Source organism: Arachis ipaensis, chromosome B4 (assembly GCF_059453495.1).
Source record: "Arachis ipaensis isolate K30076 ecotype BB chromosome B4, ASM5945349v1, whole genome shotgun sequence".
Lineage (NCBI taxonomy): Eukaryota > Viridiplantae > Streptophyta > Magnoliopsida > Fabales > Fabaceae > Arachis > Arachis ipaensis.
The window spans coordinates 1939150-1957430 of NC_142439.1; the positions used below are offsets into that span (position 1 = coordinate 1939150).

The 18281-nt window shown below is 34.6% G+C and overlaps 2 protein-coding genes across 5 annotated transcripts; one reads left to right on the forward strand and one right to left on the reverse strand.

The window, feature by feature from the left end:
* The first annotated feature begins 3142 nt into the window (after positions 1-3142).
* Positions 3143-7647, forward strand: LOC107638281 (ranBP2-type zinc finger protein At1g67325). Its single transcript, XM_088484034.1, is given in 10 exon segments — positions 3143-3279; positions 3609-3654; positions 5282-5397; positions 5779-6052; positions 6283-6353; positions 6475-6526; positions 6617-6726; positions 6851-6875; positions 6985-7265; positions 7267-7647. Coding segments are annotated over 10 exon segments (1179 nt in total). The 5' UTR covers positions 3143-3270; the 3' UTR covers positions 7462-7647.
* Positions 7648-11974: 4327 nt separating this feature from the next.
* On the reverse strand, positions 11975-17358 carry LOC107638279 (squamosa promoter-binding-like protein 3). Of its 4 annotated transcripts, none has more exons than XM_016341476.3 (6): positions 16986-17358; positions 14396-14731; positions 14026-14266; positions 13785-13921; positions 12900-13100; positions 11975-12501 (listed from the first exon to the last, which is right to left on the reverse strand). In XM_016341476.3, exons 2-6 carry the CDS (start codon positions 14688-14690, stop codon positions 12227-12229), a joined length of 1149 nt encoding a protein of 382 aa, XP_016196962.1. In that variant the 5' UTR covers positions 14691-14731; positions 16986-17358; the 3' UTR covers positions 11975-12226. The 4 variants fall into 4 exon arrangements, with proteins under 4 accessions (XP_016196962.1, XP_020976043.1, XP_016196961.1 ...); XM_021120384.2 differs by adding an exon at positions 15082-15161 and having other exon boundaries at positions 14026-14731; XM_016341475.3 differs by having other exon boundaries at positions 14026-14731; positions 16986-17357.
* Between the last annotated feature and the right edge of the window lie 923 nt (positions 17359-18281).

Sequence of the window (18281 nt, forward strand, 5' to 3'; positions counted from 1 at the left end):
CAATCCACTACTAATGTGCCCAAGTATGAAAAAGGAGACAATTACAACTAAGAAACGTTGGTATAAGATCAACAAGGCAATTACATATTTTTCTAGTTGCTGCAATCAAGCTACTCGAAACATAAGGAGTGGTATGAACTTAGATGATACAAAAGAGTTAGCTTATAAACTCTATTCCAGAAATTATGGTAAAAAATTTGCGTTTGAGAGGCATTGAAATATGCTTCGATTGGAATAAAAATAGAGAAGACAACTATCAACACAAAGTGAAGGTTTCAAGAGAATTAAGATAAGTGCAACTAGAGTATACTTATTGTCATCTAATTCAAAAATATTGTTGGCTGAGGAAACTAGTGTGGACTCCCGTATTCACCAGTAAGGATCAAAGAAAAGCAAGAGAAAAGTAAGGAAAAAGTATAAATATCCGAAGACCTTCAACAGAAAAAATCATTGATAGTTAAAAAACTATTATTCATAGAGGATATTAAGAATATTAGGGAAAATGAGCTACTAAATAGGGAAAAGGAAAGAGAAGAAGAGAGGAAAAATAGAGAAAAAGATTACGACAATCAAGGAAATAGGCTAAAATTCAAGCGACGACGAAAGAACAAAAATTACAAACTCATAGATACATCAAAGCAATGGAGATAAATGCAAAGGAAAGGATAATGGAGAGGATGACAAGGAAAAGAAAATGGATATGCAAATACTTAATGTTGACACATCTACAATGAGTAAAAAACGACGAGTTTTTCATAAGATTGTATGTGAGAAAATTATTACAAAATGATTTACTTAATTGTTGATTCTATTCATAGAGTGAGGTTGTAAATTGGCATTGCTTGTTTAATTTCCTTTATGTATTTTCATTTTTGATGTACCATATTTTATTCTATTTGGGGTCCTATGTTTTATTTCTTTGTGATGTAACTTTTAAAATGAGTCAACATTATTATGAACTAGCATTTACAAAAAGTAAATGTTGCAAAACTAATTATTTTTTAGTTATTCTAAACTAGCCATCACAAATTAGTCATTCTAAAACTAGACATTATGAACTAGTCATTGCATAAATAGATGTTAAGAACTTGCTAGTTATTGCAGACAGATGTATAAATATCAATTATATATCATTCATTTACATTCCCATACTTCACTTTAAATTTAATTTATCATCATATAAGACTACTAAGCAATACATTTCAACAAAATAGCTAGAAAACTCTTATAAAAACAAGGACTTTGATGATATGTTTAATGAAGTTTTGTATAACAAAAAAGTTTGGTGAAATAACACAATCATAAATAATTAGACGACGAATGTTTATTTGATGATTCAGAAGAAGAATATCTTGATATATCAGTAAACCAATATTCTAAAAGCTCTTTTTCCACTCCTCGTAGGTGGATAAATAGAGATCAATAAGCCAAACATGATCGTCTATTCAAAGCTTACTTTGTAGAAGAGCCGATGCATCATGCTGGGATTTTTCAATGAAGGTTTCAAATGAGAAGACATGTATTTCCTTGGATAGTTGATGTCTTTGCAAATGTCTATCTGTATTTTCAATAGAGGATCGATGCTATTGGGAGAAAAAGTTTGTCACCACTGTAAAAATGCATTGTTCCGATAGGAAGGCACTATTGGAGGGATTGCAAAAGTCTAGGAAGCTTGTTGTAAGACTCTTCCCAATCACCCTATATATTTACAATTGCCTTTTGTTTTTCTAGCTAGACTTTTCGATAGGAAGGCTTGAAGTGATAACTCTGTTGCATGATACTCTACAACACCAGGATGCATATTGAAGGGTTGGCTTGGATGATAGGCAAGATGACGCCACCAATCACCGAGCTATCTAGCTAGGCATGGTTAGCAGATATTGTCGGTGCCAAGCAGGTGTAAGGTCTGCAAAACTTACAAACCTTCCTAAAATACAACATGACGGCAAACATGTAACTCATGAATAAAAAGCAAAAAGCAAAAACCATAGATAACTTAAAACATAAATGGTGACTAGTTACTTACCAATAACCAAGATTTTGCCTAAGTAACATGCGTATGCTCCATGGACACCCAGCTGAGCATTACTTGCTTCAACAGTGATACTTCATATAATCAAATTTAACCACTTTGTATTTTGCAGCTCACCGAATACTATAGTTTTTTTACCCCATATGAATATCTTTCCTACTCTTGAATTGGTGGCCCACCCGAAACTCAATGCCCTTGTCAAGGTTGTAATCGTCACCTAACGTACCAACGCCACAAAGTGGATCTTCCTCCATCGCATTAAGGTGCAGCATGATAGTGGCTAGGCACACTGGAAAGGTCAGGCACAATACAGGTAAGAGAAATCTTCGTTCTAACGGAGTATCCGCTACAAACTCATCCTCCTAAGAGCTATCGAAGGAACCATATGTCTCAGTGATATACTCTTCTAACTCAGAATCCTCCTACATGTGATCTTGTGTAGCATAATGCAACCAAGATGCAGCAATCGGTGGCCCAAGGGTGTAGATGTAGATGGTCAGCTCCTCCAAATATCAATGACCTCGGCGTATAGCTCTATAACTTGGTGTGTTAGGATTCTCCTATGAATATCAAACATCGCAAGCACGTGTTCATCGTCTACGACTCAGAAAAGCTTGAACTTGAAGCATCTGTTTGCCAAAGGAACGAAGAACCTATACCTAATTTTGGTAATCTCCCTCTCGACTTTGAACCTCCAGCTTCATTAATATCAGATTCTTCAAATCCCGTAGAGTATGAGTCGAATCCAGACATTCAAACACACCTCTTTTGTCTTTATCTCTAATACAATTGTTTACATAAACACTCACAACAACATATTTACTATTAGACATTTTTATAAAATATGTGAAGAAAATTAAAAAAAGGATATTGGAGTTACAATAAAATAAACGAACTCCTTATATAGCTAAAAATTATTGTCCCATTAATATTATATTTATACATATAACGATTTTTTTAAACATGTATCTTATTTTCGGTATGGATAAATTTATTATGAACGTATTTCGCCCCAACTATACACCAGATATGTAATAAGGCTTAAAAACATAAATTAGTTTTTGCGTTCAAATTTAGTATTTATTTTATTTATTTAAAAAAAAAACATATATTTAGTACGGGCCTCGCATTAAGCCATTAGCCATTTACCGCCCCACCCGAGAAGCAGAAGGGGAAAAAGGCGCTCCCTCTCTCTCTCTCTCTCTCTCACAACGCAGTCACTGCTCATCGGCATCGCCATGTCTCAGGTATAACGCTCTGGCATTCCTTCAATGCCCCTTCGATATATCGTCTGCCTCGAAAAACCCTAACACAATAACCTACCCTAATTGTTATTAATGGAGATTTAGGGTTTTGATCTATTACCAGATGTTACTTCGATTTCATGCCAATGAATTAGGGCTATTTTTTCTTTTTTCGGAATTTTCTTCTCTCTGCAGGTTCATTTGTGCAATTTGTGACGCAAGAACCAATCAAATTGGCGTTGATTGATTGATTGATTTATTTATTTTGAATTGTCGTGTGGGCTTGTCGAGGTAATGGAATGTGAATCTTAGCTTTATTTTTGGTTTTTCAGGTGGATAACAGGAATTCTTCAGCTACCAAGCGTGCTAGGACTGATGGTGCTTCCTCTTGATCCTTTTTGTTTTTTTTTTTAATAAATGAATATATATCAAATTATATATATTCTGATTTTTGTGGATTGCATTATTGCTATTCATAATTGAAATTCACGTGTGGAATTTTACGTACTATTATGCATTTGTGTACTGAAGTCATACTTGCTTACTTTCACAATCACCAATTTGTTACTTTAAGATGCAAACTCTACCTCAATGATTGTCCAAGATGTAGTACAACGGTAAGTGTTATCATGAACGATGTTCTACACTATGGTGTTGGTGTTCTCATGTGATTTTCTGGTGCATAGGATAGCATGTATTCGTTCAATTCGGTGTTACTTCATTATATTGTGATATATATTTGGAAAACCTTAGCTCAAAAGTGAGTTTGGAAAAATAAATGTTTTGGAAGATATCTATCGAAATTACTTATGCTGGTGTAGCAACAGAAATGATATATGTTGCAATATTAACATTGCAGTTTTGTTTCTTGTCATTATATTTGAAGTATATTCGAAAACTTTGTATTGTGTGTCTTTGCATTAGATACTGCATTACTAATTTTCTATGATGCACGGATATTGACACGAATTTTAAATTATTATAAGACACGGGAACACGGCATGTCGGCATGTATATATAAAATGTAAAGTATTTTTTAGATAAATTGTAATGATATTTTGATATTTTATTGATATTAAAATATAAATTAATTTGTTAGCTATTTTTAATGTTTGTTTTTAATTATATAAATTATTTAAAATATTTTGTTTCAATAAATAATAATATATACTATTTCTAAATTCATTTCAAGAATACATGTTAAGAATAAGATTGGACTCGCTAATATATGATAGTATTTAGATGTGTTCAAGCGTGTCTGGAGAAATTTTTTTTATGTTTTATTGAGACATAGTTGGTACAGAAGACGCGTGTCGGACGAGTGTCGATTAGTGTTATGTTCGAAATTTGTCCAACACGTGGACACGGCAACTCAGCAAAGTGTCGTGCTTCATAGCTAATTTTAGATTACGAGATATCTTTTTTAGTTTTGGCTCGAAGTGCATTTATGATGGAAAAGTTCTAATTTGTCATGAAATATTTCTTTTGTACGTATGAAACGTTTTGATTGGTTCTTTCAATTTTTTGGGCCCTTTCTTGATGTCATTGCTTGCTTGAATTTGTAAGTTTTAGTTCTTTTATAACTGCTATTTGTATTCTTATGTGATTTGTACAAAAATGTGTACGGACTAGTAACGCTTCATAATAATGTCATTTATATTTGAAAATATATTTTAAAAGGTGAATTGTTGTAATCAATGTTGTTTGGATGGCAATGATCACAAAAAGTTATGAATGTGTAATGTTTTATATTTTCCATAAGCAAACATCTATTTTACGGAAAAGAATTACGAAGGATGAAGGGCCAAAAACTTGTAGTCCAAAGGTGCTTCTCAACATTCTTACCACAAAAGCAACAGCTTGCTTGCTTTTATTGATATCTCAATTTGAGGAGAATATAATGCAAAACCCTTACAAACACAAAAATCTGCATATTTGCATAAAATCTGCATTTTCTATTGTTGAATGCCAATCTAATCACACTTCAATTGATTTCTGTTTGTAGGTAGTCGTAGAGAGGATGATTGGACTTGCCCCAGCTGCGGCAATGTCAATTTCTCTTTCAGGACAACTTGTAACATGCGTAACTGTACTCAACCGAGGCCTGCTGATCATAATTCGGTATGGTGTTAATATATTGTCATTGCAAATTTTAAAATACAAATTTTCCTCTTATAAATGATTTGAGGTTTCATTTGTTTCATAAAGCATTCTGTAAGGTGATTTTCCTCTTGCAAATGATTTACAAGGTCTCATTTGTTTCATAAAAGCATTTTATGATTTTCCTCTTTCTATGATTCTTGTTATATTGTGTTTATGTGCGTTTCATAAGATTTTCTTTCGAAATCAAGGGCAAGAGAATAAACGTAAATCTATATTTATGCTTAAATAACTAAGTTCCGACATATTATTTTATCCTTTATGCATACTCATGATGAACTTCTGCTAGTATTTTTCCTTCTTCAAATGAAGTATCTAACTATATACTAAAAATGGTTTCAGAAATCTGCTGCCAAACCTCTACAAGCTCCACAAGGTTACTCATCCTCAGCTCCTTATTTAGGATCCAATACTCCCTCCTCAATATATCTTGGAGTCCCACCATATGGATCTTCTCTATTCAATGGGTCATCTATTCCTCCCTATGATGTTCCATTTTCTGGAGGATCAGCTTATCACTACAATTATGCAAGTCGCCTTTCTGCTGGCAGTCCTTATCGGCCATTGCATTTATCTGGGCCAACACCCTACTCAAGCGGATCCATGATGGGAAATGGTATTTACTTTTTGCCTTTTCATTAGTTTCAAGTCAATAAAGTTTCATAAATCAGAGGTATTATGCTTCGTTATCATTTACACCGTTTATGAAGGGAGGGTAAAGGGGAAAGAGTGATCTAGCAATTGTGTATTTAATGTTATTTTTGCTGTTGCTTCTGTAATATCTCCTTTGTTGATTGGATCCTGTTCCAGTTAATATTAACCTTTTGGTTGGAAATTCCATGGCAGGTGGAATATATGGCATGCCACCACTCTTAGACCGATATGGACTGGGTATGCCTATTGGACCTGGAGCAATGGTATGACATTAGATGTTGAACGTTGTTGTTTATAAATTACAATGTTTGGACAAGACTGTCATGCTGTATAATTCATCTGTGTTGCTAGTTGGAATTTAATAGTCAATTTCTGCCTGAGCAGGGTCCTAGGCCGGGATTTTTTCCTGAGGACAAGGCTCCAAAAAAGGGTGCAGGTTTGTTCTATTTGGAATATTTGTATTTTTAATTCAACTGAGAGTTTCTTGATGTAGCATTGTTTCTTCCACTTCCTATTTTTCATGTAGATGCAACTCGTGACAACGATTGGACATGTCCAAAATGTGGCAATGTCAACTTCTCATTTAGACCTGTATGCAACATGAGAAAGTGCAATACACCGAAGCCTGGATCCCAGGTCTGCTGCCTTTACATTGAGCAAATTGATTTATGTTAATTTCTTTTATATAGAAAAAATGTCAATTTATGTTTGACATTCATCGTTATTGTTTACAATTGTTGGATGTGAACATGTGCTGCAGCCCTCGAAGTCAGACAAAAATTCAAGTAAGTTGGCAAAGCATCTGTCCCTACTTGAATGATGCCTTTGTGGCTTTGGCTTATGTAGAAGTGTAATTGTTAATTATGTTTCCTGATTTTTGTACTTGTCATTCAGAGCAAAAGATGCCTGAAGGGAGCTGGAAGTGTGACAAGTGTAACAACATAAACTATCCATTCAGAACCAAGTGCAACAGACAGAATTGTGGTGCTGACAAGCCAGCTGAAGCAGAGAAATCAACCTCACCAGCTCCAGATCAAAACGATCAGGTTTGTTGTGGAAAATACTTGCATTTTGTTAACATTCAAAGCTTGTTGCAACATCTATTCATCTTACAAGATCTGTGTAACATAATGAACATTTTAAACTGGCAAGCCATTGTGAAGGTGTTATTTAAGATGGAGTTTCATCTTTGCTTTCTTTCATTTGGATCTTTTTATTTCAGCTTTACGTATGTGCTTAATATTTACTTTATATTTATCCATTGCAATATTTAATTTGCAATTATTTACTGTTCCAGTGAGTTCTAGGACATATTTGAGGGTTGAGAAGGTCCAGAGTTGTCATCAAGCTTTGCCCAATTTCGGTGTCTGACAGTCAGTCTTGTCGTCCTCTATTTGAAGCAGTTGTCAATTCACATTCACCTTCTCATTATGTGTGTCAAGTTGTTGTATTAACTGAGATGGTATTTTGGTCTTGGATTGTTGTGATGCATGTGTCAGCCAGCTTTCCTGGCAAGATTTTAAAAGTCGGTTCTGGAATTTCACAGATAGGTTTCCTATACTCTTCAGAATCAACTCGTTATTCTAGTGGTAATGTTCCCATATGCATTTAGGTAAGTTACCAGTGGCAGAAAGGTTATTGCAGCTTCCTCCCAGTTCTAAGTTTTCATTTGGTTCTGGTTGTCTGTTTTAAGTTTATCGTTAGATGAATAGATGCGTCAAAAGCATGTGAAATTTGGAAGTTTAGATTATTTAGCTGTAAAAGCGTCTGCTCGTTATCCTACCTTCACTATTAGGTGCATCAGCATTTCTAAATCCTTTTTTGTGTCATCACATGTAGCACTTAATTGATGTTTAGGAGTAGATTAATTTTGGTTGATGGCAGAATTTTAATAGGGTTATTTAACACGTAGCACCTCTTGCTATAACACGTACAAGGTAAGATCATCACTTGGAATGTTGATCACTACATGAGGTTTATGATATATCACACATTTTCCTGGTTTCCTGCATATTCTATGTGGTCACATGAGTGGATGATTTCGAAGAAAGTTATAGAAATTTTCTATGTCAAGATGGGGTAGTTGTCGACAGTCCAAGTCAATTACCAACTTAGCAGCAAGTTCACTGCTCTACGATCTACACGTTGTTTGACTTTGTCTAAACGGAATAGGAGGGAGAAATAAACTAGGTAACCTTTCATTGTATTTAGGAGCCATCCATTGCGTGAAGAACATTGTTTTGTTTGTGAACAATGAACCATGGTTGAGAATACTGAATGGAAGGGAAATCGAACCATTCATGTCCGTGGTTTAAGTCTGGTGTATTATGGTCAGGCCTATTTAAAATAAATAAATAAATGATCACATATAAGTATAACTTAATTCTTGTTAGATGGATTGGACAGTCACAACTCTAGTCATTCACATCACGAATTCCCTCACATTACACACACAACACTTGAAGGTTTCCATCCATTGCTGGACGGGTTTCGAATCCTGAGTGCAGTATTTGATTTGTTATTCAACTAAAGCCTCAGGCCTCAGGTGCACATTTCTTTTCTTGTTTGTTGGGTCAATGAATGACACAGCTTTGTTGCTTGTTGATCCTTTAAAAATAAGGCTGGCCAAGAGTCAAGCCCAATTTGTAACTGAATCACCAATTACTAATCCTAAAGTAACAAATCCCTTTTGTCCAAAATAAAAAGCAACAAACCCTTGGAAACACGTTCCTTAAAGCAAGTGAACTTCCTGTTCTTGCTTTTCGCAATGAGCCACCGACACTTGCTGAAATCAGATTGGCAGTAACCATGTTACATAACAATCACTGACATTCTTGATCACTAGTGGGCAACGAGTGGCTGCCAATGCTTGTACGAGAATCATTGTATGGCATTGTTTTTATCATAACTGGCTGGGTAGTGCACCTGATTGTGGCAACTAGATGGTGGATGGACAATTATGCAGTGGCTAAACGGTTTTGTTCTATGTGCTTAAACGTTAGCGAGGAAAAGAAGGGATGTGATTCGAGAACTCTGTTGAACTAATATGACTAGCTGGTTTAATTAGGAGTGTGCAAAAAAAAAAAAACTGGTTTTTTCAAATAGAAAATTGAACTGAAACTATAGTTTTTATAAAAATCAGTTTATTAAAAATCAGGTTTTATGGTTAGTTTTAAATCAAATTAAAATGGTTTTATTTAAATTCCAAAATTAATTTTTACATATTCTTTCTCTTTCTCTTCCTTCACTCTTTCTTTCTCTCCTTCCTCTCTCTTTCTTCTTTTTCCTTCTCTTCTCTCTCTCTTTTCCTCTTTCTTCCTTCTCCCCCTTCTCTCTCCCTCCTCTTTGTATCCCTCTTTCTCTCTTCCGCTCTCTCTCTCTCTTCCCCTCCTCTTTTTCTCTCCCTTCTCTCTCTCTTTCTCTCTCCCTCTCCTTTTTTCCTCCTCCTTCCTTTCTCTCTCTCTCCTCTTTCTCCCTTCCCCTCTCTCTCCTTCTCTTTCTCCCCCTCCTCTCTCCCTCTCTTCCTCTTTCTCCCTTTTCTTTCTCTCTCTCTCTTCTTTTTCCCTCTCTTTTTTTCTTCTCTCTTTCTCTCTCCTCTCCTCTTTCAACCCTCCTTTCTCTCTTTTCTCTTTTTCTCTCAGCCTTCTCTCACTTGATATTTTTCTTCTTTCTCTCTTTCTCTCTTCTCTCCAAAACAAGAGAGAGGAGAAGGAGAAAGAGGGGAGGAGGATAGGGAAAGGGGAGAGAGAGAAAGAAAGAAAGAGGAAGAGAGAGAGGAAGAGGGATAAGGGGAGAGATAATGAGAGAAAGGGAGAGAGAAAGAAAGGAGAGAGAGAGGGGAAGAGAGAGAAAAGAGAGAGAGAGAGGGAGGAAGACAAAGAGAGAGGAGGGAGAGAAAGAGTGAAAGAGTGAAAGGGGAAGAGAGAGAAAGAGAGAGAGAGAAAGGAAGGGGAGAGATGGAGAGAAGAGAGAGAGGGGAAGAAGAAAAGGAGAGAGAGAAAGGGAGAGAGACTGAGAGGAGGGGGAAAGAGAGGAAGAGAAGGAAAGAGAGAGAGAAAATGTAAAAACTAATTTTTTATATGTTAAAATTAATTTTAGTCTATAAATCAGTTTAAATTCATTTTTTTAATTAAAACTGGTTTTATTTGTATGAACTGGTTTAAATTGGTATACTGTATTATAAATTGGTTTAAAATCAATTTTTTATGTGACAAAGTAATTTGGTTTAATATCTAAACCATTTAAAATAGTTTAGTGCAGTCAGTTCAATTATGAAAACACTGAACCATAAACATCCCTAGGTTTAATTCGGTTTTCGTACCAGTGTTGAATGAAAGGGTAAATTTGAGATGTAGCAATATCTAAAGGTATCGCTTACTATTGATTTTGCTGCCCCTTCAATGTAATACCTGCTATATATCTGGTTTTAAGTAAATTTGAAAATTAAGGTTTCTCTTCCAAAAAAAAAGTGAAAAAAGATTCAGAGGCCCCTAAAATTTGCAACTAAGTTTTAACATCAAATGAAACTACTGTAGTGCACTCGTGCACTTTGTCAAGTCTAATATAGAAGTTAACTGTTAAAGTTTTACTTAAAAAATCCCACGAAGTGGTTCAATTTACAATTTTACATATACATTGAGTGATTCGAGTCTTGTATATATAATAATGTAATTAGTTAAAATATAATTTACATAACAGTATTATATACACAAGTAGCATGAATATTATTTAAATAACCAATAAACTTTACATATACTATCAAATCAATTCAAAAGCCAATGAACTAAATCTTTTTAAACTCAAAACTCGGCTTATTGTTTCCATAGAGTAGGACAACACTTAATTAAATATCAGAATAAAAAGTTACGTTAATAATGTAAAAAAAAAAACCTTCAAAAATATCATTTATATTATTTAGGGGGCATTCACCATGTAATTGTTAGTGAAAAATATTGCGACTATGGGTGGGGCTCGTTTCTTGTGTGATGCTCAGTTTGCTAAGCAAGGACGCTCTCAACTACCTGGGAAAGAGATTGTAATAAAATTTAGTTTGTATCTTATGGAAATTAAAATGCTTGAAAATAAAACAGTAAAGAGTTTTGATATGTAAAAGTAATGGACCAATCCTATAAAAATATAAGAAAGTCATTGATCAATTAAATTTTATTCCAAAACATAAATAAATAGTACTTGTATACTTAATTAAACTCAAAATTTCAAATGAAGATAATTTAGAGAATTAATGTTATAAACTATTATTAAAGGCATATGTTATATGATGATTATTTAGATTGTTTAATTTGATATTGAGGTTAATTTGGTAATGTTATTACAATTATCAATTATAACTTTATGTGGCGTTGTAAGTAATCAAAAGTGTGGATCTTATATAGACGGACAATGTAAAATTAGAACCAACCAATATCTTTGTTGCTTAATGTTTATAATCAAAGTTGTATAAACAACTCTGAACTGTCCAAATAGCATTTGTGTATTATGAAACAATTGACATCTATTTATAGTCATAAGTTTTGAAATATTAATGCACATAGTATTTTTAACATAAAATTATGAACCATTTTTGCCTTTAACTACAGTCTTTTCATCTTTTTCTAACATGATTTATTTATTACGTGTATATAAAGTCCTTTACCTTTTCTCTGTTAAAAACAGCTGCTTATAAGTTCTAAGCTTTCCAGGCATGCTCACAGTGAAGGCAGAGAATTAAATTTACAGTTATAAAATTCAGCTCAGTTCAGTGAACAGGCGTTTAACTTCCATGTGAAATTTTGGAAAAGCTTCCAAACTCCTTAATGCAATGACTTTCTTCATGGCACCCAGGATTAAATAGAAACCAAAGATTAAAGCACTGGAAGAAGGTATATAAGGTAAAAGAGTGTAACGTGTTATCAAATTGTCTAGAAAACATGTCCCACTATTCAGAAAACAGAGTCACACACACAGCATACAAACAAGTTCTATAATTTTCCAACTCCTTTCTAAGTAGGGAAGCTAACATTCTAATAGAGCAAAAGATGATTAGATCCTACAAACCATTTTAAGTAATGAGGCCGCGACGAAGCTGGAAATTCCTCGTTGTGATAACACCATTGGGATGATTGCGTTCACACAATGTTTAGTCCAGCTGGTTGCAAGGATAGCCAGAATCATAGGGTGGAGCACTAAACATCTGAAACTCTTGGAAGCGATTGTTATTATCACAATCTGAGAATGGGATACACATGTTAGGATTGGCTGGTTGTTGATCGAGGTGAGAATATTGTGATGAAGCGAGAGGGAAACGTGGAGTCATAGCATATGTAGACCATGAATTGGTTGACAGAAGAGAGAGAGCACGGCTGACATCTTGTGTGGGGTTGGGATCGGACGAGCTAATAGGATCTTCTTTCCCTGCAATAGAGGTATTATATTTCTGTCATTGGATAAAACTTATATCATGATCTTAGCTAATGTTTCTAGTTACTAAATGAAGGAAACATTTCCCCATCATAATTGTTGCTCAGGTAGATTCAGATCATAACATTATAAATATAGTCTTGTTTGATCTAATTTATCAGTCTATATTTGGAGGATCTTTTAGAGCGATATAGTTAACCGTTTTATCAATTTAGTTTGATCCTACCTGCCTTTGCATGCCTTCATTGTTTTAGGAATCACTACTATAAGTATATATTAGGAAGAAATCAACATGGCCTAAAGAATTATGGCTGTATGATGATGAATGAACAAACAAATTTAGTGTGAAATCAAGAAACTTCTGAAAGAGATAAAACAATCCAGGAAATTACCACTGGTTGCCATGCCTTTGGATGCAAGGTCACTAAAATCATCAGAAAGCATAGTGACAATACTTGGTATCTTGTCGAAGGCTTTCGCAGGCCTCATCAGGAAATCTTTTGTCTGGGGTAGCCTGCTGTTTTGAATATCTTGCCAACCTATATTCGTAGCAGCTCTTGAATAAACGAATGGATTCATTAATTGCCTCGCATCTGCAGAATAGAAGTAAAAACATGTAGATATGTTACTAATACTCTACTTGCCACGACATCAACTTTTAAGGCCATCTTCGTCATAGATGTCGACACATTGAATACTTTATTGTCTATTCATGAAATTGTAATAATTTTTCGCGATTACTGATTGGATGTGCCTACTTGGTTACTGTGAGTTATTACAGTGTAACCTAGTATTGAATATTGATCTAACAATTTTGAAATGAAAGAACACATTAGAATTTTGTTTTTATATATCAGGTTATTAGGTGCCTAATACATGCAACAAAGATATACAGTGTTATTGCAGAAGTTGCAATTAACTGTATTTTCAAGTTTAACATATACATGTTTTTCTTCAAGTATGTGCTATCAAGTTTCCTTTAAGAATTAAGAACACTTCATTGCCCTATGTCTTGTAAAGGAAAACAATAGATTATAAGATAAAATATATATCTCCACCAAAACCTTGACATCAAGCATATCAGCAAATATAGTACTTTAGGCAAAATTAGGTAAACTTTCCATTATTCATATGTTAAAAACTAGCCAATGACCAAAGGGAAGTAAGGGAAGGGGTTTTGAATCCTTCCCTCTTTCCAATTTGCACTCTGGAAAAATGAAACTCAAACAGACTCTAAAGGGGGAAGGGATTCACACTAATCAGAGTTATAATTATACCATAGGGTGATGAAGACAGAGGAGATGTATTTAATTGGACTGCTTCAGGCTGAGGTTTGCGACGCCTTGCATTGTGATCTGAAAGACGCCGTCTACAGCTTCTCTTTTTGTCATCAAACTCTGATAGACCGTGGAACCTTCAATATCATGTAAGTGAAGTTAAAAAGTTTTAGCCAATTTATTTAACATATGCCAGAAATATGCTACTATTACAAAATGCCACTTGCATAAAAAGATTAACCTGCTGCATTGCTGGCAAAATCGGCGTTCAAAACCAGCTATAAGCACCCTAGGGGATTTGGAATGGCTTTCGCAAACCCTGTGTTTGCGATGGTAATCTTTAGCGGATGAGAGGTCTAGACCACAGCCTTCAACCTGGCAGCTTGGGTGTTGTAGGTTCTGACTATTGGCCTTACATTTCTTTCCAGTATTCGAAGATGAAATAGGAACATCAATGGAAGATGGTTTCTTGGAATCACTTCCTGCACAAACATCCTCAAAGTACAACCGTTTACCAAGCTTTAAAGTGAGCAGTGGTTCACCAGAGGCAGAAGAGGGCTCTGGTGCTGGAGAATTTTCAACTGGCTCTTCCTTTGACAATTCTTTCTTACCAGTTGAGTCGTCTTGAGAACGCTCGAAAGTGAACATGGTTGTGGATGCTTTGCTATCCCCATTTGATGATGAATTCATGGAAGCTGATTTTGAGCTCCTAGATGAAGCATGAATCAGTTCAGAACCGGAACAAGCACTACCACCGGACGGATATATCAGCCCAACATTGATTTCTCCATCTGCTTCCATGCTCCAATCCGTTGGTTGCAACTTGGAATTTTCAGTTGGTTTTGTATTGAATGAGTATAAGTTCTCCCAGTCCCATTGCCCAAGAGATTTAGCATTCCACTCCATAGTAAGACCTCAGAAACTCGCAAACCAGTCGTCACTGTAATCTGCAAATTACAATCCAAATGAAGCTGCCACTGCATTAGTTTGTCTAGAAACAAAGAAAAATCAAACAATATTATCAGTATACAATGTAGCATAGCAATAATTAAAAATCAGAGAGATTGAACATGTCAATGAAACCTCAGAAACTGGACTAATGAATAACAGAATCCAAAAACACCAACATTACCAGTATAAAATGCAGTATAGCAATAATTGAAAACAGTGCTAACTAAGAATATAACAATTGAGAAACAGCGTCATATTTTAAAAAATTCTCTCTGTGTTTAATTTATAAAGGAAAATATCAACCAATATTCTTTCACAGACAACCAAAAAGTTACTTGTTCCATACCTATCTTTGGTTAAAACTCCTGTTATTTTTAGCCCTCAGCACAAAGCTAACCAAAAAACCAAACCAGATAAAGAAACAACCTGGCAACAGAACAAATACACAGCACATAGTCACAACTATATTACTAGTGTAAATTACAACAGTGTAGATCACAACAGCAACAGGTCTTATCCCACCGATTAGAGTCAACTATATAGATCAAACAATGTTTATGAATTATGCCTATAAATTAGTTTAACAGGCGAATTCCGAACCTGAAACAAAAACCAGAAGCTACTCATATAAACCCAAGAGATCTGTGTATCAGTGTGTTGTGCTAGTCCATTCCATGAGTTGAGTTCACAGGCAGGACCCCCCAAGTTTACAGTTACTCATTTATCTCTCTCCTAGTAGATTTAAAGTGTGATGTTCTTTTGGTAAATTTAAAGTGTGCACTAAAATACTCACCTAATCAATCTGTTACTATAAACTACACTGTACAGTTAAATTCCTTAGCAGGTTTTCTCAAATACTGTTCCTCTAGAAGCATTTAAAAGGGTCATTTTGCAATTGATTAATCTTTTTTATTATAGAAATAATAAATAGCACAAGTCCCTATTGATGTGATGTGTTTACCAATTCCTTCATATATGCCTGGAGGGTATGCCTCTGTGGATGTGAATATGGTTTAATTTCTTCCAACAAACATGCAGTTACCAAAACTTCGTTTTCAAACATTAGAAAAGCTATGAATAAATCTGAGTTCATCACACCACCTTTGTCAGGAGTCGGTCATTGAATGAGACCCCACAATAGTAAACAAACCCAGCAAATAATGACTCATTGGCCATTATCAGAAGCTCCAGTTTTAGGCTTTGGTTTTTCATAAAAGGCCAACAACCCCACCCTCCAAATCATAAATGCCAGAAACAAATCCAACCTAGACCCCCCAATAAAGCAACTTTTTCTGATGCTCTAAAAATCTAATGAGGGAAGGTGGAGTGAAGAAGGAAGCTTATCTTAGAGCCACTATTCTGAATTTTTCTGGTCCAACCCTTTAAAGATTTTTAATAATTATTTCATGAAAATGGCACATTAATGGAAGCCAATGTGAATCAATTAAGTTATAGGTTGGTCTCTATCTCGGGGCTTTGCTTAGTACATTTGAAAAGTATTGGTCCCCTATACCCTCAAAAAGCACTCACACATAGTATTGTGTACCATTTTTGCTCAATAGAAATTCCACTTTTCTAAAATGATTTCTGGCTTTCTCAGCAGTGACACTTTCCCACGAAAATCATAAAGCAAGAAGAAAATGACAAACACAGCAAAGAGGAAGGTTTAAACAAACATTTTTCTTTCTGGGCAAGGCCAAAACCCCGGCTTCAAATTATCAAAGTTTTCAGAGAAAACTGTGTTGCACAATCTGATTCTACTGCCAAAAAGGAAATAACCCCAGAACAGAACTAGTACAACACATGAATCATCAAGCTGAAATTAACACCATTAGCTAAAAAAAGCAAGAAAAAGATTACTAATTTAGTTCCAAGTTCTCATCTTTATACAGAATAATAATAATAATAAAGCAATGGGAATTGGAAAAGGTACAGTGAAAACAGTGGTGCACCCATTTTGTTATGTGTTTTCTTTCGTGCCATCAATCACAGAAACAAAAGAGGATGAAGCATAAATGCTGAGTGGTGGAATATATACATATATTTAAAGGCTTGTCTCTTAACCATCAGCACAGTGCTCAATGCTTTTGTGAGCTAAATCAGGAAAACAGTAGATAACAGACTCATGATTCAGTATTTTGTTATTTCCCTTTATATACAGATTCTTTTGATTTTTGTGTCATTAAAAGAATCAAGCATTTAAATTGGAGAGAGAGAGAAAGAGAGAGAAACAAAAATAAAAATACTCACAGAGAGAGCGTGAAGAAGGTATGCAATGTGAACAAGAATTGTGAGCATTCATTCATTGGTTTTCAATTTATTTCATTGTTGAAGGAAGGAAGGAAGGAAGGATCAGAAGTTTGTTACCAATAACAGTAACAGTGTGTGTGGTGGTGAACGTGGTGGTACTACCCTTGTGTTGCATTATTATGAGACATCCTCTCTTTCTCTCTCTCAGACTCGCTCAAAAACAAAACACACACCAATTGTGTTGTGTGTTGTTTCTTCTGCTTTATTATTATTATTGCCACTGTCAAAGTTAGAGTGAACAGTGTGTGCTTCCTTCCTTCTACAGCTCACTCACCTTCACAATCGACAAACTTTGCAAAACGACAAAACAACACAGGATGACAGGACCAATAATAAACGGTTATGTTTCTCTTTTTCTTAGTTTCTCGCAGCTTCCATATTACTATGTTAAATTGTTATTTAACTGGAGAGACAAAATGGATCCCAAGTTGTAGCTGAGAAAAATAATTTTGAACCATAAAGATGATAATAACAAATTTTTAAAAAATATATATTTTTTATAAATAGCAAAAATTTGTATATTTGATCTAATTTTTGTTTGAAAACAATTTGTTAATTGATTAGAAAATACATACAAAAATTAGGTAAATTTAATCTTTACTTGCAAACCATTTTTCTATTATGTTTTAATTTTGGTTATTCGGCTCATTTTTTTCGATATACACCTTGTGCCTTATTATGGAGATTGGTGGTGCTAAATCTGAATGTGGTGGCAGTTTTTTTTAAAACATAAAAAGAAGAAATCGGACCATAAAATTTTTTTGTTAGAGAAAGTAGGTATACAAATCGAACGGTCCGATTTGTGTGAAAGAAAAAATTTGAATTTGAGTGTAGATAATCAAACCGTCCGATTTCAATGTAGTTTTTTTTTTTTAAATTTCGGAGGAGAGCAAATTGGACTGTCCGATTTGATTATTATATATATTTTTTGAATGTGTCAATAAAAATCGGACCAACCGATTTGTTTTATATGTGTGTCTGTGTGCAACTCATCCCGAGTTGACAGATCTTTTTCTTCTTCTTTCCTCAGCCCCTTTAGAACTATGGTTTGCGCTTGAAAAAAATTATAGTGAAGTTTATGTTCATATGAGGGAAAAAAATAGATGATAGAGTCGTACTAAAAGTATATTATTTTTGTAAGATTTTGTTACAAACATCTGAAGGAGTGGAATTTGTTTGTGAAAATCTGTTAGATATTGTTATTCCATTCACAATCTCATTTGAAAAATTAAAAAG